Below are 21,071 nucleotides of genomic sequence, written 5' to 3' on the forward strand. Positions count from 1 at the left end.
AGGGCAGGAGGTCAAACACAACACTTGCATCAAAGCTGCTTTCAGTGCATTTTGACCATTGCCATGATGAATCATTTAAAAATACTAATTTTAGAACACTGAAAGACATCCCCAACAAGGTGACCTGAATAATTTCCTTATGTTAAAGGTCAATGTATATTTTTCTTATCAAGACAGAAAATTAACAAATCTCAGAAGCCGTCTTATGCTCAGGATCTACCCATCTGGTAATTAAAGTCCGTTTTCTCTCAGTAATACTCACCGTTTATCATTTCCCCACAGAGTTCTCTGATGTGTTGTTCACTGGCCTCTTTGCCCTGCAATTAACAGAAGAATTTGTCTTTATACAAACATCCTTATCAGTAACCAGCCCTGGCAGGAGCTTCAGGACACAAAACACATTTCCAGGAGCTCGGGAAGCAGCACAGGGTCCTGCATGAAGAGCAGAAGGTTCTTTCCCCTCTTCAAAAGGTGACAGCTTCCCCTCAGAACTCTGCTGTACAAATGGCAGAGATTAATTTTAATGTTAGGCCAGATATTTAATCTGGGGTTTATTTTGCCTTATTTTTGCCTGTTGAAATCCAAGGATTATTTTTTGGATAGCACCCAAAGCCCACGATCCATTTATTCACTTCACAGGCTCCCTGGCTGTGCCACAGAAGCAGCAGACACTTACAGGAGGTCCAGGTTTTCCCGTGATGCCAGGAACACCCCTCTCCCCTTGGTGACCCATGGGTCCTGGATGTCCTGGGATCCCTGGTGCTCCAGCTGTCCCATTAGGTCCTTGGACACCTTTTGGACCAAGTTCTCCTCTTTTTCCTGGCTGCAGTGAAGAATAAAAAAACCCAAAACCACTTAAAATGGAAGACATGGTCCATTCTTTTCTCCTGGGGGTTAAAGACTTTATTCAGGTTTCCTGAACAGATCTGGGTGATCATATACATTTCTTACATCCTAAGAGTATTTTTGCATATATAGGTCATGATAAGAGGAGTCTTTGTTGCAGCAGAATTATCAAACATATTTCAATATTTTCAATGCCACAAACCCCCATTTTGCTCATAGATTTTATAGCATGATTGTGAAGAAAGGTTGCTTCTAGGGAATGACACCAGAGCAGAGTTTATCATATAAAGATGCAATAGTCATGTTTACTCCTAAATCCTTTGGGGCATGAGCCCCCAGTGTCTGACACTTACCTCTCCTTTTTGGCCAGGGGGACCAAAGGGACCCTGTAAGAAAGGAAAGGGAGATAAGAACGAAAATCATTCAGAAAATGCACATCTGAAACCCAATTTCCCAAGCTGCTGTGACATGTGCAAGGCTTGGGTTGCCCTCTTTTCACAGCAGGGTTGGAGATTTTGGGTGATTAATTCTGACTGACCATAGTGATCCATGGTTTTCTGGACCCATCTGTTATTTGAGAAGTCAACTCTACTGAATTCAAGGACACCTACCAGCTCTCCTTTGTCACCTGGAAGGCCGTCTGCTCCAGCAATGCCCTGAGAGAGAGACCAGAGTTAACACTGCACCACCTATTGCTGACAGCAAGGATCACCCTGAGGCCTGGATAACCTGAGGGAGTTGGGGGCTCTCAGCAGTCACAGCTGCTCCAGCAGGAGGAAGTTCTCTCTTCCCAAAGCTGAACTCCACAGAAGCTGTTCCCCTGCTGATGAGGGCACGGGTGGCACAAGGCAGCTGGCACAAGAACTGGGTGCCCTTTGCAACAAACTGGGACCTCGCTGAAAGGCTGAATTCACACAGATGAGACCCCTGATGGGTCGGCCATGAAAGACATCCACAGGCTGGCACTGGCATTCCTCAAGCACAGAATCTAAATTTCAGGTCCCCCTGCTCTGTGTCTCACAGAAAATGTGGGTGTGCAGCCACAGCCAAATGTTGAGTGTCCCTGCTCTCTTGGCTTCCTGAGCAGGGTCCCAGGAACAACAGCTTCATCCCACCCTCAAACTGCAGTGATCCATCACTTGGTGAGGAACATCCCTTTCCACTCTTGGGGACAGGAATGCAAGAGTGGCTGAAGCTCTGGTGACATCCATTGTACCAGCCAGGCCAGGGAGCATCACTGCTGATCACCTCCAGCCAGCAGCTGCCTGAGCAATCTGAGCATGGCTGGGGTGACACAAATCTCTGCAATTGCTGTCCCGCCCAAGGCAGAGCTGGCTCATCACACTGTAATTACAGCACATAATGAACATTGTTACGGTGACTCCATGGCTTTCCAGAGGAAGTTATTCCAAGACAAGCAGAGATCAGGTTGGTCTTTCCCCTTAGCAACAAAACAGAGACCATGCTGATACTGATAAACCAAACCAGGAAGGCTTGCTAGGAAAGCCTCATTTTCTGCAAGAACACAGTCATGCGTTAATAAAAGCCATATATTTGATGAAAACTGGCCCAAAAGCTCATTGCTGAGATTAAACCAACCATGGAAGTCGAGCAGCAAAAAGGAAAAGATTAAACTAGTTCATTAGTGTGCTAAGCTTCGAGGTTAGGGTGAAATATCCTTCATCAGGCACATGAAGGTGAGGAAAAGCTGCACTTCTAAACTTAACTTGGGTGAGGAATTTGATGTGAGGAGCTCCTGCACAGATCCTTGTGGCCACAAAACTGACAGCGAGGGCCTGGTGTTTGTATCACAGCATTTTCACAAGTCTCCATTAGAACAGACAACACCTGTGCCAATGCAGGGAATGTTGGACCAAAGAGGATTTTGGTTTCTGCTGGAGAATATTTTCATTTGAGGGAGAAAAAGCCATTTGTGCTGTCAAAGGCTGTGCCTGAGGTTTGGTTTAAATGCCTCTGCTGACAACAGCATGAAAGCTACCACTTACCTGGTTCCCCTTGGGACCAGGAACACCAAGAGGACCCTGAAAATAAGTCAGAGAAAGAAGGCAAATGAGCTCAAACTGTAACTTTCCGGTGAATTCCTGGTGAGGTCAGACACTCACTCAGCAAGGGGTCAGGAATCAGTCTCCCAGCTGCCAAGTAAGAGGGTACAAATCTCATTCACACTTCCTAGAAATATGAAGGGATTTAAGCACCCCTGCTAGCTCTGTGACACTCTCCACAGTCCCTGGTTTGTGTTGTGGGACAATTTCTCAGCCTGTGATGTGAGGAGGAGCTTGGATTTATTCATGGTATAAAACCAACAAGAATATTTTCATACCACAAGGGCAAAAAGCCAAGATGCTTTTTCAAGGCTTTATTAGACTGTCAGTTTTCCTAGGACTTAGAATGAGGTGCTCCTGATTTAAAGATTGATGGAACAACATGGCCATAGGAATAAAATAGATTGAGATGATGAACTGATTATCACCCCAGGAATAATCCAGGCAATTTGAAAAATCATTCCATCTTTATCTACCTTACATTCACAGAGAGAACATGAGACATTTTCAGCCCTATTTGTGACTTTTCTGTTCCATAGAGCAGAGCCAACAAGGAGTTCGGGAGAGCCCCTGATTTTTTTCTCTACTGCAAAATCTACATGAGAAATTCAACCATTTTACCCTTCAAGCAGGATTTCTACAGCACTCTCATCAATCTGGCATCTGCAAACTGATCTTTTTTTTATTAACTAGATCTAGAGATGGCTCAGCAGAACAGAATTCTTGAGGAGGACAAACACATGGAACAAGGACATGTTATTTTGCTCAAGTCAAGCACTAAGTTAAAAAGAAGGGGGATTTCTATTAATGAAAAATAACTCAGAAAAACAGACAATGGAATGTAGAAATGCAAGAGTGGCTAAAACGGCTTATAACACTCATTTTATGTTTGCTTATGGCAAAAGCAATATATTCCTTTCTGAACATTTTCATCTAAGTTTATACCTCTGACTTCACAGAGTCTCAAGGCTCCATGGAAGTTTATGACAATAAAACACAGTTCAGTCACCAAAGACCAAGTTCTGCAAGGAACATTCCCTCAAAGACAAGCTTAGCCCAGAGGATTTCCATTCAAAACTATAATTCACTGCAGTGGTAATTCCTAGCAGCAGGAACAAGGAGTTTAGGACTGCCAGCCCCATGCCTTGACACGTGTTTCATCTGATCAGTTAAACAAAACTCGTATTTTTGGCCAAGTATTTAGTGCTTCAGTAGGGAGCCCTATATACCCCAGGTGGCTGCTGGCATCCAGAATCCTCAGGAACTTGATCATAATAAAAATCCTTAGGAAAAATATTTGTCTATTGCTACCTCAGTCAGCAACAACAGTCCAATCCTTCCCCTCCCCATATCCCACTCCAGCAAGACGGTTGATGTATTTTATTTCAATGCTATTTTATATCTTTCAGTCAAATGCACTAAACCACTCGTATTTTTCATGCCAGCAAACACATTTAGTGAAATGCTGGTTTATGTTCCTGGCCACAGTCAGTCCAAGGACTGTGAAAAAGCCTGTCAGTACCTGTTAGCTCAGGCATGGGGGATTTTTCTTTTTTCACAGAAAAGCCTCAATTGATTTCGAGAGAGTTTGATGACTTGGCTGCAGCTGGGACAGGGTAATTGCATCGATCCTGTGTGTGCAGTTCTGCTCTTTATCCACGCCACGACCAGCAGTAAAGCAAGCCCAGGGCAGATCTCAGGGTTCTTTGTGTGTCCCCAGCAGCTGCCACCACCCCCAGCAGCACAGGATGTTTGTTTAGGCTATAAAAACACAATCTGAGGGTTTAGGGTCAAACCCAGCACCACCACGGTCACCACTAAACCACGTCCCCAAATGTCACATCCACGCGTTGTTTGAACACTTCCAGGGATGGTGACTCCACCACTTCCATGGGCAGCCTGTTCCAATGCTTTAACAACCCTTTCTGTGAAAAAAAAATCCTAATATCTAATCTGACCCTCCCCTGGTGCAGCTTGAGGCCATTCCCTCTCATTCTGAACAATCAACAATCACATCTTAGAGTAACTACACTGAACTTCAGAGCCAGAAATAAAACCTAGATTATTTTTTATTGCTTCAAGCGTAACGTTTTCCCTCCTTCTGCTTGGAGCAGCTCCCTGGGTGCTTCATGCAGGGGCCTCTTCCCCTCTGAATGCACATTTTTCACCACAGCAAAGGCCTGAATGGAGTCAGAGCCCCACAGCTCCACAATAACCCTCCTGTTTCACACTTTCAGCTCACAGTCACTCCAAGAGGCTTTTTTAAACCTGCCTGGAGCCAGCACAGAAGGGCCATTGTGGAACCCCCGTGGTGCTGCTGCCGTTCCTTACACAGACAGCAACTTAAAGATTTTTTTAAAAAACTTTCACCTTAAATCTGGGGAGGAGGGAGCTGGTGAACACACGGCTCCTGTTCTCCTGCAAGCCCCCAGCAAATGCTGTTCCATTTGCCCTGCTGGCTTCTTTTCAATGAGAATGAACTAATTTAAATAAAAAGTCACATTTATTGTGAGGTGGGATGGCCAGGTGTGCTGCTGTTCAGAGAGAAAAGTCACTGATAAAACTGTAATTAAAAAAAAAAACAGAGAGTCTAATCAAGCATCTGAGTAACAAAAATTAATGAATCAGCTCTCCTGTGCTCCTGGGGAGTCAGGCTTTGGTGGAATCAGTGTAAGGAGCAGGGAAAAATCCCAAACACCCTCTATTCTGGCTAGGATAGGGCCTGGAAGTTTCTTTTAAACAATCCACCCTGTCTGAAAATAGTGGGAGTTTCTGAAGTGACACAGAAACCAGGAACAGAGGGGACAGGATGCACAAGTCCTGCTCCCCACCCTAGGGTCAGACTTGGGCAGCCTCAGGGTGTGCAGGACACCCAACACACACACATCAGCTACACCAGGTTTTGGGCTCCTGTTATCCTCTAAATTCCCATCCCAAACAGGAATTAGTCACAGATGTCTTGTCCTTACCCTGTCACCTGTCTCTCCACGGATCCCAGTCGGGCCAGGAAGGCCAGGCTCACCACTGGCACCTTTGGGCCCCTGTTGGGGAAACAACAAAAACCAAGCTACAGCTTACAGTGCCAGGAAACCCTGCACCCTTCAACACCCTGAGAGTTCACCAGCCTCCATAATGTGTTCAGAAAGGTTATTTGTCTTGGATGATCTCTCTCCCTTCCCCTCCAGGACCTGGGGAGCACTTGTGCTGGTTGGTACAGCTCATTCCAGCTTCTGTCCTGGCCCACAGCCAAGGTCAGGCACATGCCAAGGTGCTCCAACCTTTGGCCTGGGTCTTTCATTAATAAACCTCTTAAAATTAATAAACCTTCAACATCTGTGATCCCACCAAGTGATGCTCCCCTCAGCCAGTGTCAGTGGGGAGTGGAGGTCCCATTCCCTTGGAGAAGGGAGGGAGAAATACTGGAGTCCCCAGTGCAGCAAAAGGGAGGAGGAGTTCACTGAAGACATACAGGCTGAGAGTGGTCCAGATCAAGGAGAAATTGAGGTGTCCCTACGAAACTCAAAAAATCATAAAACAATTTGGGTTGGAAGGGAACTTAAACATCATCTTGTTCCACCCCCTACCATGGGCTGGGACACCTTCCACCTGACCAGGGTGATCAGGGCCCCATCCAACCTGGCCTTGGACACTTCCAGGGATGGGGCAGCCACAGCTTCTCTGGGCGCCCTGTGCAGAGAACAGGCTCAAAACTCAATCCTGCCCTTTGCAAACAAACACTAAATATAAATTGCACCTGCAGGCAGCTTATCTGGCTTTGTGCTCTTTCTACCATCCTGTGGTAATGAAGGTGTTGCATTGGTTCTGGCAAATGGAAAGACATTTCTTCCTTTCCCTCATTGCCATCACCCAACTGTCTGGCCAGAGGTGTGCAGAGAACACTGATCTGCCAAAACACAATGCCCATAATCACCCCTCTCAGCACTGACCTGGAAACCTCGGACACCACGGGCTCCTATGGGGCCTTGGAGGCCGAGTGGTCCCTGGAAAGAGAAAGATCAGCTTTGGTAAGGAGAAAATTTAGGGTCAGGTAAGTCACTTGTGTCATTGAACTGGCAGAGAGAGGGAATGTGCAGTTCTGTGCTGCAAAGTTGTGTCTGGTGTTTGCTGAGCTTTGCTAACAGCATTGTTATTAACAGAAAGGCTCATTTGTATAATCAGTGCTTAAGAACATACCATGCTCATGAGTAGAAAAGATCAGGGACAGCAAAGATTGGCAGCGTGATAGAGCATAGACAACATCCATTAGAGGGATCTGCTATCCCAACATTATGCTTTTAATTGATTGCAGGAAACTACTGCAAAACATGTGCTGCAGGCCCTTGGAAATGAAAAATGGCAATTGCATCCATTTGCTTGGACATCCTTGGTTCCAGCAATGTAGAAAAAGGCAGCAGTTTATGCTGTCAGAGCAGAGGCTTTTAAGAGCTCACCAGACAGAACATGAGCATTACCATTAGGAGTCCCTATTGCTTTCTCCTGAGAAAAATCACATATCCAATAAAGATCTTGGGTGAAAAAAAGAAAAAACCCTAAGTAATTTAGGCATTTAAATCCTATTTTGTAAACTGTCTTCTTGAAATAGATGCCTTCAGCAAGCTTCTGTCACGAGGCAGGGCTGCAGCTTTGGCTCCTTTCACTGCCATCCCTCCTGGGTGGAGCATTCAGGGACACAAATAGGCCTCAAACTGGCCACTGAAATGAAGCAGCAGCATCCTCAAAAAGCTGAACAACTGCTCGGGAATTTTCATGGTTACTGCTTCCACTTTTGTTTTCTGCTTGTAATTCAGTAAGGAACTTTGAGAATTAAAAATACAGAGCTCTAAGAAAGTTGAGTTAAATTGCACCAAAAATGACTCTGCTGAGCTGGTGATGGGAGCTGGAGGGACCTGAGAGGCTCTGAGAAACCCTTGATACTCAGAGCTAAAAAAACCCCAAATTGTTTTGAGCCAAACAGCCTTAACACTGGAAAAATCCTGCACTTCTATTGGAACAGCCCAGTCTTAACTAATAAATTATGATTCTAATAAAACAAATCAGAAATGAGAAACCCAGGTTAGACATAACCACGGGTTCAGCTGCTACTGCACCCCTGTCAAAACTCTGCACCAACACAATTAGCTCAGCTGCTTTTGCTTTTTGGCTGCAGTAATGTGGTACCTTTTGTGAGGCCAGCTACTTTGATGAGAAATTGCAGACATAAAAGCAAACATTATTAATACAGTTTATTTCTAAAGCTGATTTCCCTCTCCTTGGGAGTTTAAGCAGCAGCTGCTCACAAACAATAAATCATGCAGTTCAATTTCTTCCAAGTGGCACATACCGGAAATCATATTAGACTTGCTGTAGGCTCCTGGATTTCAAAATGAGATTAAGATGGGGGAAAAAAAAAAAAAAAAGAAAAGGAAAGGAAAAAAAACCCAACAAAACCACTAGAAGATCAGATCCTACCCCAACAACAGCACTGGCTGGGGAGTGACAAGATGAAAAAGGTACCCAAGAATTTTTAGTAGTGGGATCAGAATTAGAGTTTTACCCTCCTTATATTATTTGTTATCATCTCTATATTTGTTATCTATACAGTTATTAGATGATAACTATTTGTTATCATCTCTGCTATGGAGCAGGGACACAGCACGGAGCCATGCAGTTATTCCCAGTTTCGTTGTAAGCATGGCTTCAGGCTTTGCAGGGAATCACTCTCCACTGCTCCAAGGAAAGGGATACAGGACTGGGGAGGATTTCAGGTGTCATGTGCTGGTGGCAAAGTCCATTGCAACGGCTTCCCAGGAGCTCTGCTTCACTATGCCTCACTTCAGCACAGGCAGAACCTTCTTATTCCTATTTAATGACTGTCCAGTCCCTCCTGCCAGACTGTGGCAGTTCCACAAACCTCCTGGACAGCTGCAGTTTGCTCTGCCAAGCAAAATGGGAGGGATCACTTGGCATTTGCATGGAGCTGTCAGTGAGAACAGGATCTGACCCAGCTTGGGGGAGGAATTCTCTGCTGCCAAAGCTCCCCAGAGACAACACTGAGAGAGAAAGTGGCCTTTTAGTGTAGCCAGAGAGTGATACCCCCACACAAACCCTATTTTGGCACCTCTCTGGTTTACAGGCAGCTCTGTACTTACAGTTGCTCCTCTGGGTCCTGGCAGACCTCTCTCACCAGGAACGCCAACATCGCCCTGGCAGGGACACCAAAGTCAGCTGTGATATTTAGGAGCCACAAATCCACCCTTCCCATCCCGCTGGGACACATTCCTGGATCCCAGGCTGCTCAGTCCCAAACTCCTGCCCATCTGCCAGCCCACAGCTGGTGGGTTTTGCCCAGTACCTGTGCCCAGCACCCTGCCCAGACAGCTCAGTGCTCCCTGGGGAGCTCCACACCAGTGTGGAAAGCATGGAATCCCATGGGATTGCAGGTGCTGCATCACTGGAAGCTTTATTTGTGCAAGGAAGCAGCACGTGAGCTCCAGCTCCCCAGTTTGGTTCAAAACTCACCCAGCAGAGCCCAAGTGTAAATGTGGGACACTTACAGGGATGCCTGGCTCTCCAGAGGGACCTGCCTCTCCCATCTCTCCAGGGCTGCCCTGCAGAGCACAAAGCAAACACTCAGTTAGGGTATCACTTCAGGGAGTCATTTCTGTCCTACCTGAAGCAACAAAAGGAGGAGGGAGCTATAACCTGGATCAGGAAATAAAAACAGCTTTAAACTTTCACAGTTTTAAGGCAAAACTCTCAGCACCAGAGAACAGGTGAGCTGCACGCCCTGTCCTGGAACCAGTGACCAGGGAGGGCTGCCAGCCCCAGGGCCGTGTCCCCATGTCCCACATGAGACAGGGATGCCAGGACGCCCCATCCCATTCACTCCTGCATCACCTTCATGTCAGGAGCAGATTCCTGCACCACCTTCCTGCAGTGTGTGCTCTCCTCCCTGAGGATTAGCAGCAATAATGATGCAGGTGCAGAGGGAAGAATTCATAAAGGAGATGGACAGGGAAAAAAAAAACCTCTCAGAACAGCTTTGTGCTGGACTGCTTTGGTCTGCCTGAGGTTTTCTTTTATCTCACAGGTGAGTGTCAATCTAAAGCTCCATGAAAGTTTTTCTCCTGAGCTGAGGGAAAATCTGCAGAAGGCAAGATGAGATAATCCTGCTCCTGCTTGCAGGTGCTCAGCTTTTGATTCCCAAAGATGAAGCCTCCTCCTGTGACTTTGGCAAAAGGATGAGGTTTACTAAACCACTGATGACTCTCCTGTGTATCTGCTGTGTCTTTCCTGAACCAGCTTCCAGCCCAGTTATTTTACCTAATTCCAGCTCCTCAGGCCCAGCAGAAATACAGAAACCATCACTTTGGGGTAAGTCCTCCTCATTTCCCAAGGCTAAAAAGTCTTGCTGTGACCAGTTTCCCCACCAGACCCCATCGTTAGAGAGATTCACTTACTGGTTCACCCTTTGAACCTTTAATACCCGCTCTTCCGGGCAGTCCCTGAAAAAAATTATATTAAAGCAATGTCAGAAGAAGTGAAGTGATTAAATTTGTTATTCTGGTCTGATTTGACACACAAGGAGTGACCTTTGCTTGAAGCAATGGAGGGTTTAGACTTCTGCAGCTTTCACTGCGAAAATTATGACTTCAATGTCTCTCTTGCTGCCCTTGTAGCTCCATGAACACTAATCCTGGGCATGAGAGCAAAGAGCAGGAATATACAAATAGACCAGCAGCAGCCACATTTTGCACAGCAGAAACCTCTCTCCAGGGGTGTTCAAAATATTCTGTAATACAGGAAGAAAGGAATACTTTATCTCTTTTAAACAGCTGGAAGACCGGAGAGATGAAACATTTTGCCAATAAACACTGGAGTAAGGCAGGGACAGAGCTCAGGGTATTATATCCCAGATCTTACCTCCCTGCTTAAGGGATGTACATCAGTGGGATGTGAAAGAGAAAATCCCTCTCAAGTTTAGATTTTAAAGAGTCAGAGAGGCCAACAGCCAGGGAAATACTGTGTGGTGCTGCTCCAGGTGTTCTCCAGTTCTGTCTGGCATGGTGGGAAAAATGCATTTCTTCTTGGCTTAACTAGAGCCCCTTGCGAAACAACCCCCAGAATGACCCTCCCCTGTGCCCAGGAAGGATCTCTGCAGGCACACCGAGCTGCTGGAACCCCCAGAGGTGGCAGGTCCTGCTCCATACTCACAGGAAGTCCATTTGGCCCCTTCTCTCCAGGAGCACCCATGGGAGCCGCATCACCCTGTGGATAGGGAGAGGTTAGGAAGGATCCTCCAGCACTGGGAAATGGCCTGGCACACGTAGAGGACACATTCCCAAACAGGCATTTGTACTTTTCTCCCTCCCCTTATGCACAGGACCAAGAGCTGCTGTGTCTAGAGGAGTGAGCACCCACTGGACAGGAGCTCCCTACTTCCTGCAGCTCCCAGCCTTCCCTGGCAGCACATGCTCAATATTCCTGCAGGATCACTGTTCAAGAACCAAGCAACAGTACCTGACAGCACTTTGTCTCCAGGCAATTAAAATCAACCCTGTGAACAGCTCTGAAAAGGCATTTCGGAAGGCCTCAAGTCAGTCAGAAGGAACCACTAAATCCGGGGACACAGCTGAGTGCCCCTGCACACATCACATGTGCATTTTCCTTCTTTAGGGAATTCCCTTGGGATTAGCTAATAGGAAAATTTCATTCTCCTTCACTAGTGACAATATATTAGAAAACTTTTTAGGAGCAAAAGCCTTTCCAGCCAAGCTTCTTGATGAGCATCAGGAGCTTTGCAGCACTCCCAGCACAGTCTCAGGAATCTTCCCTGCAGTGTTTAAGTAGGACTTTACAAACCTTCTCACCATCGAGTCCAGGAGCTCCATCCCGCCCGTCCTTGCCAGGCATTCCCTGCAAACATGGACAGCACATGTTTAGGTCAGGAGGAGGCTCTGTGGTTTGCAAAATACATTCACATCAAAGAAGCTTTTGGCAATGAGTCCAGCTGCAGTTGCACTGGGAGATTTTTCATTAACAGCAGTACAACTGGGGCTTAGTCCAGCTGGGATTACACAGAGACCCACAGAGCAGAAATTTGACAGCAAAGATGGCACGAAGCAGCTCTTCTCCTGTTGTGTTTTATCTCCTCATCTGCAAGCAAGACAACAGCAAGATCTGCATCCTACTTAACTGACTTACAGGTTCTCCTATGAGTCCACGAGCCCCTGGGTTTCCTTTTGGTCCAGGTTTACCCTAGAAAACAACAATAAATCCTGTGTTAACCTGTGTAAACCTTATGAACAGTCAACAAAGACAATACTCAAATTCTGCCGGGACACTTCATTCCATTTCAGCTGGCTCCTCTCTGTCCACATAGATATGGAGGTTGTTTTGGGCACACCAGGAAACTGGCCCAATGCTGGATACAACACCTGATCATTTGAAATTCTTGATCATTTCAAGGGAAGGGGATGTAAGATCTGCTCCCTGTGCTCCAGGCTGTAGCAGCATTTGGACACCTTATTGCTCAGGCATCTTTAGTAAGAGTTAAACATCTCATTTTTGAGATGATACTTCCATCCCTTTCAAGCAAACCAAGGGGGCACGAGCCATAATAAATCTATGGAACAGAGTCTTTGGAATGTCACCTCCCAGACTGGAGCAGAAGGATGTTTGACTGCACTTACAGTGTCACCTTTGGGTCCCCGGAATCCCTGAGGTCCTTTGCTCCCTTGGTCTCCCTGTGACAGAGGAGGAAAAGCCATTAAGCATCTCCATCAGACAGTGACAGAGATTGATGCTTTGAGGTGAAAAGAGGAGGTTTTTGTGCTGTTTGCTGGTGTCAGCAGAGGTGTGAGCGCACAGTCCCCCGAGAGCTCGGCTGCACTTTCTCAGTTACACTCCAATTCCTGACACACTTTTTGCAGCAGGAACTTTGCCAACAATCCCTCAGGGCAGAGACCATCTTCCCCTTCATATAATGAAGCAATTTCTTTAAGCAAAAACAGAGTGGGAGAAAAGCTTTAATATTTACTGTCTAGATCCTGCTGGGTGTAATGAAAGGTTTGGTGAGAAAGCACCTAATTTTATTTTCGTTTGGATGAATTTCTTCTATAATTGCAAGATGAGAGAGGGGTCCCCAGAGGGTGGTGCTGCAGAAGGGAGCTCTGCAGAAGGATGGAGATTGCATCTTCAATACACAGCTATTCCTGCTTGGAGCAGAAATCTTTGAGAGCTGTGGGCACCTGGGAGCAGACCAGGCTCAAGGGATGTAAGCTCATGATAGGGCTGCTTCTTCCTGCAAAAGTAATGGATATTCCCTTCTCCAGTGCTTGCCCAAGCTGCTGGTGTTCAGGGAAGGGCAGTGAAGCACAGAGAGCAATGGAAACGTGGTGAACTTATTCTGGTGTGGGGCATGGCAAAGGGAGAGACATCCTGAAGTCTGGGCCAGGTGAAATAACACTGCTCTAAGTGGAGGGAAAAGGGAATAATCTGATGGAGGTGGTCAGCACAGCCTCCTGCTCACTGGCAGCAGAGCTCAGGAAGGAGGTATAAATCAGGCTGTGGCTGTGGAAGGCAGGGCCAGAGAGAGAGTGGGATACATACAGCTTTCCCTGGAGGTCCTGGGATTCCAGGTGGGCCTCTGAATCCAATGTCACCCTGCAGAGAACAGACATCATTGTAATGCTGGGCTTGGCAGAGGATGAAGTAACAGAATCCCCACCTTGTACCACAACCTGAGAAAACACAAAAGCCCTGGAAAGCCACCCCATATTTCCGGCTGGTTTTCAGGACAGACTTGCAAAAAAATCCCACTCTGAACAACGGGTTTTTACTCTGGATCTCCCCACCTTTGTACCTCTGATACACTGATACCATTCATGGCCTTGCTATCTGGGTAACACTCTTATTCCTAAATAAATGCATGACTTCATCCAAGTCAAAACCATTCAGCCTCTGGGCTGCTGGTCAAGGGATGGTGACAAGAGTCCAAAGCCTCAATGAGCTGGAGATTGACCCTGTTCTCACTGAGGAGCCTTTTTGTGTCCTGAAAACCTCTGTCCATGAGCGATTCTTTGGCTTTTTCTTGTAAAGAGACAGAAGAGAAAGTGAAATGTTCATGAAATGTTTCTCTTTTTTTTTTTTGCAAGATTCTATAACACTGTCAGTCTTGCACTTTGGGTGGAATGATTCAGTCTGGCTGGGCCTGACCCTGCCAGTCCCTCAGGTGTGTGGATTGTCCTGACTTTGGAAGGTTGTTCTGATGGAGGTGCTGCAGGGAACACCCCACTTTTTATGCCTTTACAAGTTTCCCAGTGGAATTCAGTAAGGACAGGTGTCACTGGCACCTCTCACAAGACAAACTGGTGGTGGAGAGGGAAAAAAACCCAGAAGTTTTTTCTTACTCTGTCGCCAGCTGGACCCATTGGACCAGGGAGGCCTCTTAGTCCTCTTGGGCCCTAATTAAGAAAACAAATCAGTTCAAACTCAATCTCTGTTTGTGTAACCAAGGTGACTGATGGCTCCATTGAGCTCCACAGTGAAAGGGCCATGGGAATGGTGGGAAGAGAAGAGGAGGGGATACCTGCAGGCCGACACCGCCCGGAATTCCTGGAGGGCCGGGAGGGCCAGGGTTACCCTGGGAGAGAAAAATCAATCAGACAAGAGGAGAGACATCAGGAGCCTGCAAACACACAGCCAGAGACTCCCCATCTTATTTCTTCTTGAGCTCCCTCTCTCCCTTCCAGATTTCTCTGCAGAATTTGCTTCTACGTTATAGACAATTTCTTCTACATGCAAGAACGTTCTGATCAGTCAGGAATTTATCCAAGTGATTAATGCAAGGCTTTTCCTGAGCTGACATCCCTGCATGGGAAAGGATAGCTGTTAACTCCAATTGATCTTAACATGATGATTCCTGGGAAGATGAATTTTCTTGGAGAGTCAGCACAGGGTCCTACAGGGAGAGCAGTGGAACCCAGTGGACTTCAGCCAAAGTAACTGCTCCTTGTTCAGCCAACAGCCTCATTCCTCCCTGACTCCTTGAAAAAAATCACTTATTTCTTTTTCAAGATGTTTTTAAAGAGAAAAATCCTCCCCCTTTAAATTGAAGTTTACCTTCTCTCCTTGTTTTCCTACTTCACCAGGCTCCCCTTTGTGACCAGTGTGTCCCTAGAAATAAGAGTTCTGATTAATCACATCCTGAGTCTTGCTTTAAAAATTAAATTTGATGAGACAGCTGGGAAACCTAAACCCCCACATCCCAAATGACTTACAAGAAAAACAATCTGTAGGTGTGCTGTACCCAGGCGAATGCAGATCCCTCCTGGGGGAGGTTATCCAGGTACCAGTGTCAGAATTGATGTCGTTTCAGGAAATGCCCAGATTTGGTTTTCCAGAGTGACTTGCACTGGACTAAGCTCATGATCTGGATGCAGTTCTCAAATACAGATCAGGGACCAGAACTCAGTTCCCATCACCCCTGAAAATGGGGATGAGTCACTTCTGAAAACCCCACTCTGCATCTTTTACCTCCCTTTTTAGGTCACCTTTAATGTCTGCATCATCAAGCTTGCAAAGAAATCCATGTCCCACTGAAAGCTTTTATATAAGCTCTGATTCAATTTGTGTCTTGGCTCTCTTCCTATTACGTGGGAGAGACCCAGCCCGATTTCAGCCATGGCAGATGTTATTCCTCACCACAACAAAGGTCCTGTGCATCATTTGCATCATAATTGGAGAGTTTCACAGGGTTTTCCTTTTCATGAGCTATGAATTTTGAGCAGTTATGTCCTAAACATCTTGTATTTGTAATGATATTTATGACTCAGCGCACAGACCAAGCAGACCTGAGAAAGGTCAGTTCAGGAGGAATTGAGAGCATTCCCTAGGAGCTCTCCCACTCACTGCCAACTTCTAAATCCTGCTAAAAGACCTTGAGTCACTTTTTACTTTGTCTCGCTGCTGAATCCACAACTGCACAGACTTCATGTGAACCAGAGAGGGGACAGAGGAGCAGACTTTTAACTCCTGAGGGTGGAAACCTTGAATTTATATACCAGAGCCCAACAACTAAACATAAACCTACCTGGTGCTACACTGGCTATAAAAACAGCAACTAAATTACATTATATTAATTATGTAAGTTTGCAGTTTAAGAAGTTGTGAGGTTTTTCCAGCTCGCAGGCCTGGAAAGGCAGCACCTGGTTCTTGAGGCAGCCCTGAACTGCTGCCCCTGTTTGTTCCTGTCCACCAGCTCTGCCCCACTGGGCTTGCAGGGGGGTTTAATCTATGCCAAGGGTTAAATCTCATTTGGAATAAATGCAAATGCATGGCTGGTTTGGGAGGTGTGAGCCTACAGGAGACATGGACCGTGGATACAATTTAATCCCAGGGGTTCCTAGTGGTGTTTATTTTGGGGGACAGATCCTTGTATTGCAGGTGATGTTTCCTTACCTTGAAGCCTGGCATTCCTGGGGGGCCTGGGGGGCCTGGTGGGCACAGAGCTGGGCACTGCAGGGAACAGAAACACTTTGGTTTAACAGGCACACATCACACCCAGGGAGGCTGCTTGCATCCATTAGGTGAAAAGTCATGTGGATTTTGGCTCTAAATCCACTAAATCTAATGGAATCGTGGCATCATGGATTGACCAACATTTCCCTATGGAAAGGGGTCCTGGAGGTCCTGGTATCCCACAAAATAATGATTTATGAATTGCCTGCTCCACTTTGAACATGGATTGTGAGATTTTCTGAAGGCTGACAGTGTCCACAGTCCAAAATGCCCAAGAACCCAAGTTTCCCAGTGCAGCTGGATCAGTTTCTTTGTAAATCATTAGGACCATATTTAATCCTCTGCAGTAATTGATCCCTATTGATTTCCTTTAGCCAGCTCCTTAAGTGCAGCAAGGACAGGCATCAGAGTTAATTGAAGGGCACCAACAAAAAAACCAATACCTATAAACTGATATCTGCAGATGTCTAGGGCTGGCAGAGCCCCTGGTGGGAACTTCAGCTTCACTGGGAACAAATCAGAATATGCATGGAAATTTAATGAGGAAAAGGCCATACTCTTGAATCTTTACAAATAGCTCTTAATTTGTTTGTTTTTTTTTTTTTTTTCTTTTAATACAACTTCAGGCAGCACCTCTGTAGCAAAAATTTAATTTTCTAGTCTATTCCACAGGGTAACTTAAATTAAACGTGCAGAAATAACCTAATTTCCTATTAACTCCCATGTGATGTGCCATAAGGCAGTCTAAACTGACTCGGAGCTTTTTTTGGGGCATGCCAATTAGAAAACCAAAGAAGCTGTCACAACAACAGCTGTGAAATCTGCAAATGTCACTTCCATCGTTCATGGACTTAGCACTCCTTTCGTTCCCCTGAAAGAAAGGGATCAAGGCTTTCTCCTAAGGAAGGAAGCCTAAACAAAGCAGATGTCCGCAGGAACCCGGTGCCACCATCCCTGGAAATAAACAGTGCTACACTCACAGCCTTTCCTGTCACAAGGCAGGGTTGGAAGCATGAAAAGCTGTTGTCTTTTACCAAAAGCTGAAGTTGTTTAGCACCTGAAGAATGTATGCAAAATGTGCATTTTGGGAAGAAAAAAATCAAGGACAACACCAGCACTGGAATCACAGGATGGTTTGGGTTGGAAGGGAACTTAAATCTTGTCATGTTCCACACCCAGCCATGGGCAGGGACACCTGGTTGCTCCCAGCCCCATCCAACCTGGCCTTGGACACTTCCAGGGATGGGGCAACCACAGCTTCTCTGGGCACCCTGTGCCAGTGCATATCTACCTCCGCAAAAAATCTTTCAGCCCAGGAAACACCCCCCCACTCTTCTGCATCCTGGTAAGGTGGTTTAAACCCACATCTGCAGGTCTAAACAGCGCATGTTAAATGGTCTGACACTCCCCCAGCTGTGCCAAGCAAAAGTCACATCAGGGATTAAACCAAAGCTCATTTTCATGCTACATAAAGAAAAACCTACCTGAAGGTCCCCGCCGCCATCGGGAAGGGCGCCTGGAAGACCCTGCAATTCAGGGAATGGTGGCTTTTAAATACAGGACAAACACGAGGAGGAAACACAGTTTCTAGGATGATTTTTACAGAGCCAGCTCAGCTGGATCAGCACAAGGCACATACTCAGCCCCAGAGTCTAAAGTGCTGCCCCTGGAGTGTTATGAGCTGCACCAGTCCTCAAAACCAGACACATCAAGGGTGTAACCATCCCCTGGAGAGGAACAGCTGGGCTGGGGAAGAGTCTTGGGCCTTAGGGGATGAAAGCAGCAAGTAGAGGAGAGCAGCTGTGCCTGGCTTCCTCCTGGCCTGGGGAAAACTCCTTGGGAAAGACGTCCCAATCCCACTGTTCAACACTCCAGAGAGGGCACAGCAAACCCAAAGCAGGGACTTGACTGCAAGCCCCACTTGCCGGTCCTACAAGAACAGATCATGATCCATGCAAGCACAAAAACTTTCCCTGAGAGAACAAGCAGCCCACCCCATGCTCTGTGTGCCAGAACGGTGCGGTGTCATTGGGTCCCTCCTCACAGAGAGCGCAAATAACAAACAGGAGATCATCAACACATCCAGGTGCAGCCAGGGAAAAGTCCCTGCTCTTCTCAGGGCACGGTATTTATGCCCTGCTGAATGCTCATGGTAGTGGCGGCAAATAAAAAGTGCAGCAAGAAGAAAATTCCAGACTCCCCCCAGGAATTTTCTCCCATTTGTTTGCAAGCCTCAACTTACGGGAGGCCCAGGTGGTCCAGGAGGCCCTGGGAATCCTGGCAGACCAAAAGGTCCCTAAAAAGAGAGAAAAATAATAAGAATTCCCTTTCAATGTAAATGCAAAGGGAAATATCTTCTCAGAGTGAGGCAAGAGACAAAAATGAAACTCATTCTTCTGTGGTTGTGGCACATTCAGTAAATGGGGATTAAATGGTAGGAGAAACTCACAGAAGGACCCCGAAATCCATGTCCACCTGGGCGCCCACTGGGTCCTGGGGGTCCCTGTTGAGCAGAGAGAAGAGCTTTTACATCATGACACCCCAAAGCCCAGGCTGCTGGCTGCCCCCATTTGCCCAATCCCCCCGAGGAGCTCCATCCTGCACCAGACCACCAGCTTCCCAACGCACATCCTGTTTTTACTCCACATCCCCCTGGAATACACTGCCAGTCTGCATCCCTCAGGCACAGGGCAGCTCCCAGGAACCCACCAAACAAAAGCTGCCCCCAAACTGGGCACTTCCAGTGTTTACAAGGCTGCTGTGCCTTGTGTTTAAACCAGAGCCAGCTTCCCCAGGGTGGGGGCAAGGATAAAAATCCCACAAGGCTGATGATCTGCAGGACTCCAAGTCCCTCTGCCTGGGTCCTGGGGTGGGTTTGTAACACTCAGGGTATCCAATAAAATCAGAATCTTAATTTATAACTTTGTTTTGAAAAAAATATTCTTATTACTTACTGGAGGTCCTGGCAGTCCTTTTCCCTGGAAACAACATTTGAAACAGTAAAAGATCACTCAGAAACCAAACATACAGGAAGAAAAGAAAACCTCGGAAAACACTGCTAATTTTTTTTTTCCTAAGTTTCCTTATCACTCCCTTGCCCCTAATTATTATAATTTTCAATCAGAGCAGAGTCTTGATGAATCCTTTTGTTCCCTCCAATAATTTGTATTCCCTTTCCATTGCTGTTACCTACAAGACATCAGTAAGAAAAGTAATGTGTGCTGACACAAGAGTGGGACATGGAGAGGAAGACAACATTCCAGTTTATCTATTTCTCCTTTTTCTTTTCCTTTTAATTCTGATAGACATTGTAATGTCTAATGATTCTAATAGCATTTGATATGTCAGTCTGTATCCCAAGCTGGTTTGCTTTTACAGCACCTCAAAGGCTCAAAACAGGTCCTGTGTTACCAGAACAGGTCACACATACATATTTAAACATTTCAAACAACATATTCACTCATTCAGACTTTGATCCCTTTGTTTGGGAAACAAAGCTTCCCATCCTCTCTTGGTGATGGTTTTGGCATAATACTGCACACTTTCATCACATGTGCTGTTCTGGGAGGTACTTACAGCTGGTCCAGGTGGCCCAGCAGGTCCTAAGGCACCCTATGGGAATAAAACAGGATAAAAATTAGCAGGGATAAAAGAGAAACCTCCATATGGGGAGTCACCAAGGCCTGCTCTCCTTGGAAACTCCAGCAGTGTCTTGCAGAAACAGGACACAACTGGAGATGCTCAGCTGAATTCACACATATAGGGACAAAAACTTATGGATAATTACCCTAGAAATCCCAGCTGGCATCAGATGAATATCTAAATATCCTCCATGAATATCTAAATGTTCATAACTTGACTTTTATCTACTTGAAATATTCTCATTCATAATACATTCATATTGTAGCTCCAATGACTAAGTTTTCTAAAACTATTAACAAATTTTGGACTTATTCTAGTGAATTTTATTAATTCATCCATTTCCCTTTCAAGCAAAGCCAAAGATTTGGCAGCTTCTGTTTCTTCACTAACCTCCTTAGCAAATTCCCAGTCTCCTTTTCCCAGTTTGAATTCCTACTGTTAGGCTTGACTGAAGCTTGGTCATCTCATGGCTTAGACTAGAATTAAGTCACCCTTGAAGTTGTGAACTTCCTGCTTGACTAAAGAGAAGAAGACAGAGACCTCCTTAACCCCTTTGCTGCATTGCAAAGCTGCCAGCTGGCCAGCAGGCTGTAAAATTAATCAGGGGTGATCATTCTGAAGCAGAATCCCAGAATGGTTTGGGTTGGAAGGGACCTTCAAGACCACCTTGTTCCACCCCTGTGCCATGAGCAGGGACACCTTCCACTGGACCAGGGTCCAGGGTCAAAGCAAGGACATCTCCTTGCACAGGGACAAAGTTTCCATGGCCTCTCCCCAGTCCAAACCTCTTTTCCAAACATCCCCAAAATGCTGCACAGAAACATCTCGAGGATGATGTCCTGAGCTGGAATTAAACGGTGTCTGCCCCTAGAACAAGGTGGATGGGCAGACCTGGAGAACATCCCAGCACACACAGCTGCTCACTGTGACCCCAGGGGTCAGTGACGCCTGCCCTCTCCTCATGTTCTGTGCACCAAAGATTAGAAATGTCTTCCCTTG

At 46.2% G+C, this 21,071-nt stretch overlaps 1 protein-coding gene across 1 annotated transcript in view; it reads right to left on the reverse strand.

The window, feature by feature from the left end:
- Positions 1-21,071, reverse strand: part of COL9A3 (collagen type IX alpha 3 chain) — a 33,202-nt gene that overhangs the window by 2,637 nt on the left and 9,494 nt on the right. The window contains exons 6-29 of the mRNA XM_010396847.4: positions 20,007-20,042; positions 19,385-19,408; positions 18,880-18,933; positions 18,673-18,726; positions 17,915-17,956; positions 16,371-16,427; positions 15,033-15,086; positions 14,500-14,553; positions 14,321-14,374; positions 13,521-13,574; positions 12,602-12,655; positions 12,114-12,167; positions 11,772-11,825; positions 11,124-11,177; positions 10,370-10,414; positions 9,464-9,517; positions 9,059-9,112; positions 6,857-6,910; positions 5,879-5,950; positions 2,853-2,888; positions 1,458-1,502; positions 1,200-1,232; positions 677-823; positions 263-317 (exon numbers count right to left, since the gene is read on the reverse strand). Coding sequence (XP_010395149.2) covers positions 263-317; positions 677-823; positions 1,200-1,232; positions 1,458-1,502; positions 2,853-2,888; positions 5,879-5,950; positions 6,857-6,910; positions 9,059-9,112; positions 9,464-9,517; positions 10,370-10,414; positions 11,124-11,177; positions 11,772-11,825; positions 12,114-12,167; positions 12,602-12,655; positions 13,521-13,574; positions 14,321-14,374; positions 14,500-14,553; positions 15,033-15,086; positions 16,371-16,427; positions 17,915-17,956; positions 18,673-18,726; positions 18,880-18,933; positions 19,385-19,408; positions 20,007-20,042 — 1,294 coding nt within the window. The remainder of the gene's footprint in view (positions 1-262; positions 318-676; positions 824-1,199; positions 1,233-1,457; positions 1,503-2,852; positions 2,889-5,878; positions 5,951-6,856; positions 6,911-9,058; positions 9,113-9,463; positions 9,518-10,369; positions 10,415-11,123; positions 11,178-11,771; positions 11,826-12,113; positions 12,168-12,601; positions 12,656-13,520; positions 13,575-14,320; positions 14,375-14,499; positions 14,554-15,032; positions 15,087-16,370; positions 16,428-17,914; positions 17,957-18,672; positions 18,727-18,879; positions 18,934-19,384; positions 19,409-20,006; positions 20,043-21,071) is intronic.

The sequence above is a fragment of the Corvus cornix genome, chromosome 20 (assembly GCF_000738735.6).
Source record: "Corvus cornix cornix isolate S_Up_H32 chromosome 20, ASM73873v5, whole genome shotgun sequence".
NCBI classification, from domain to species: Eukaryota; Metazoa; Chordata; class Aves; order Passeriformes; family Corvidae; genus Corvus; species Corvus cornix.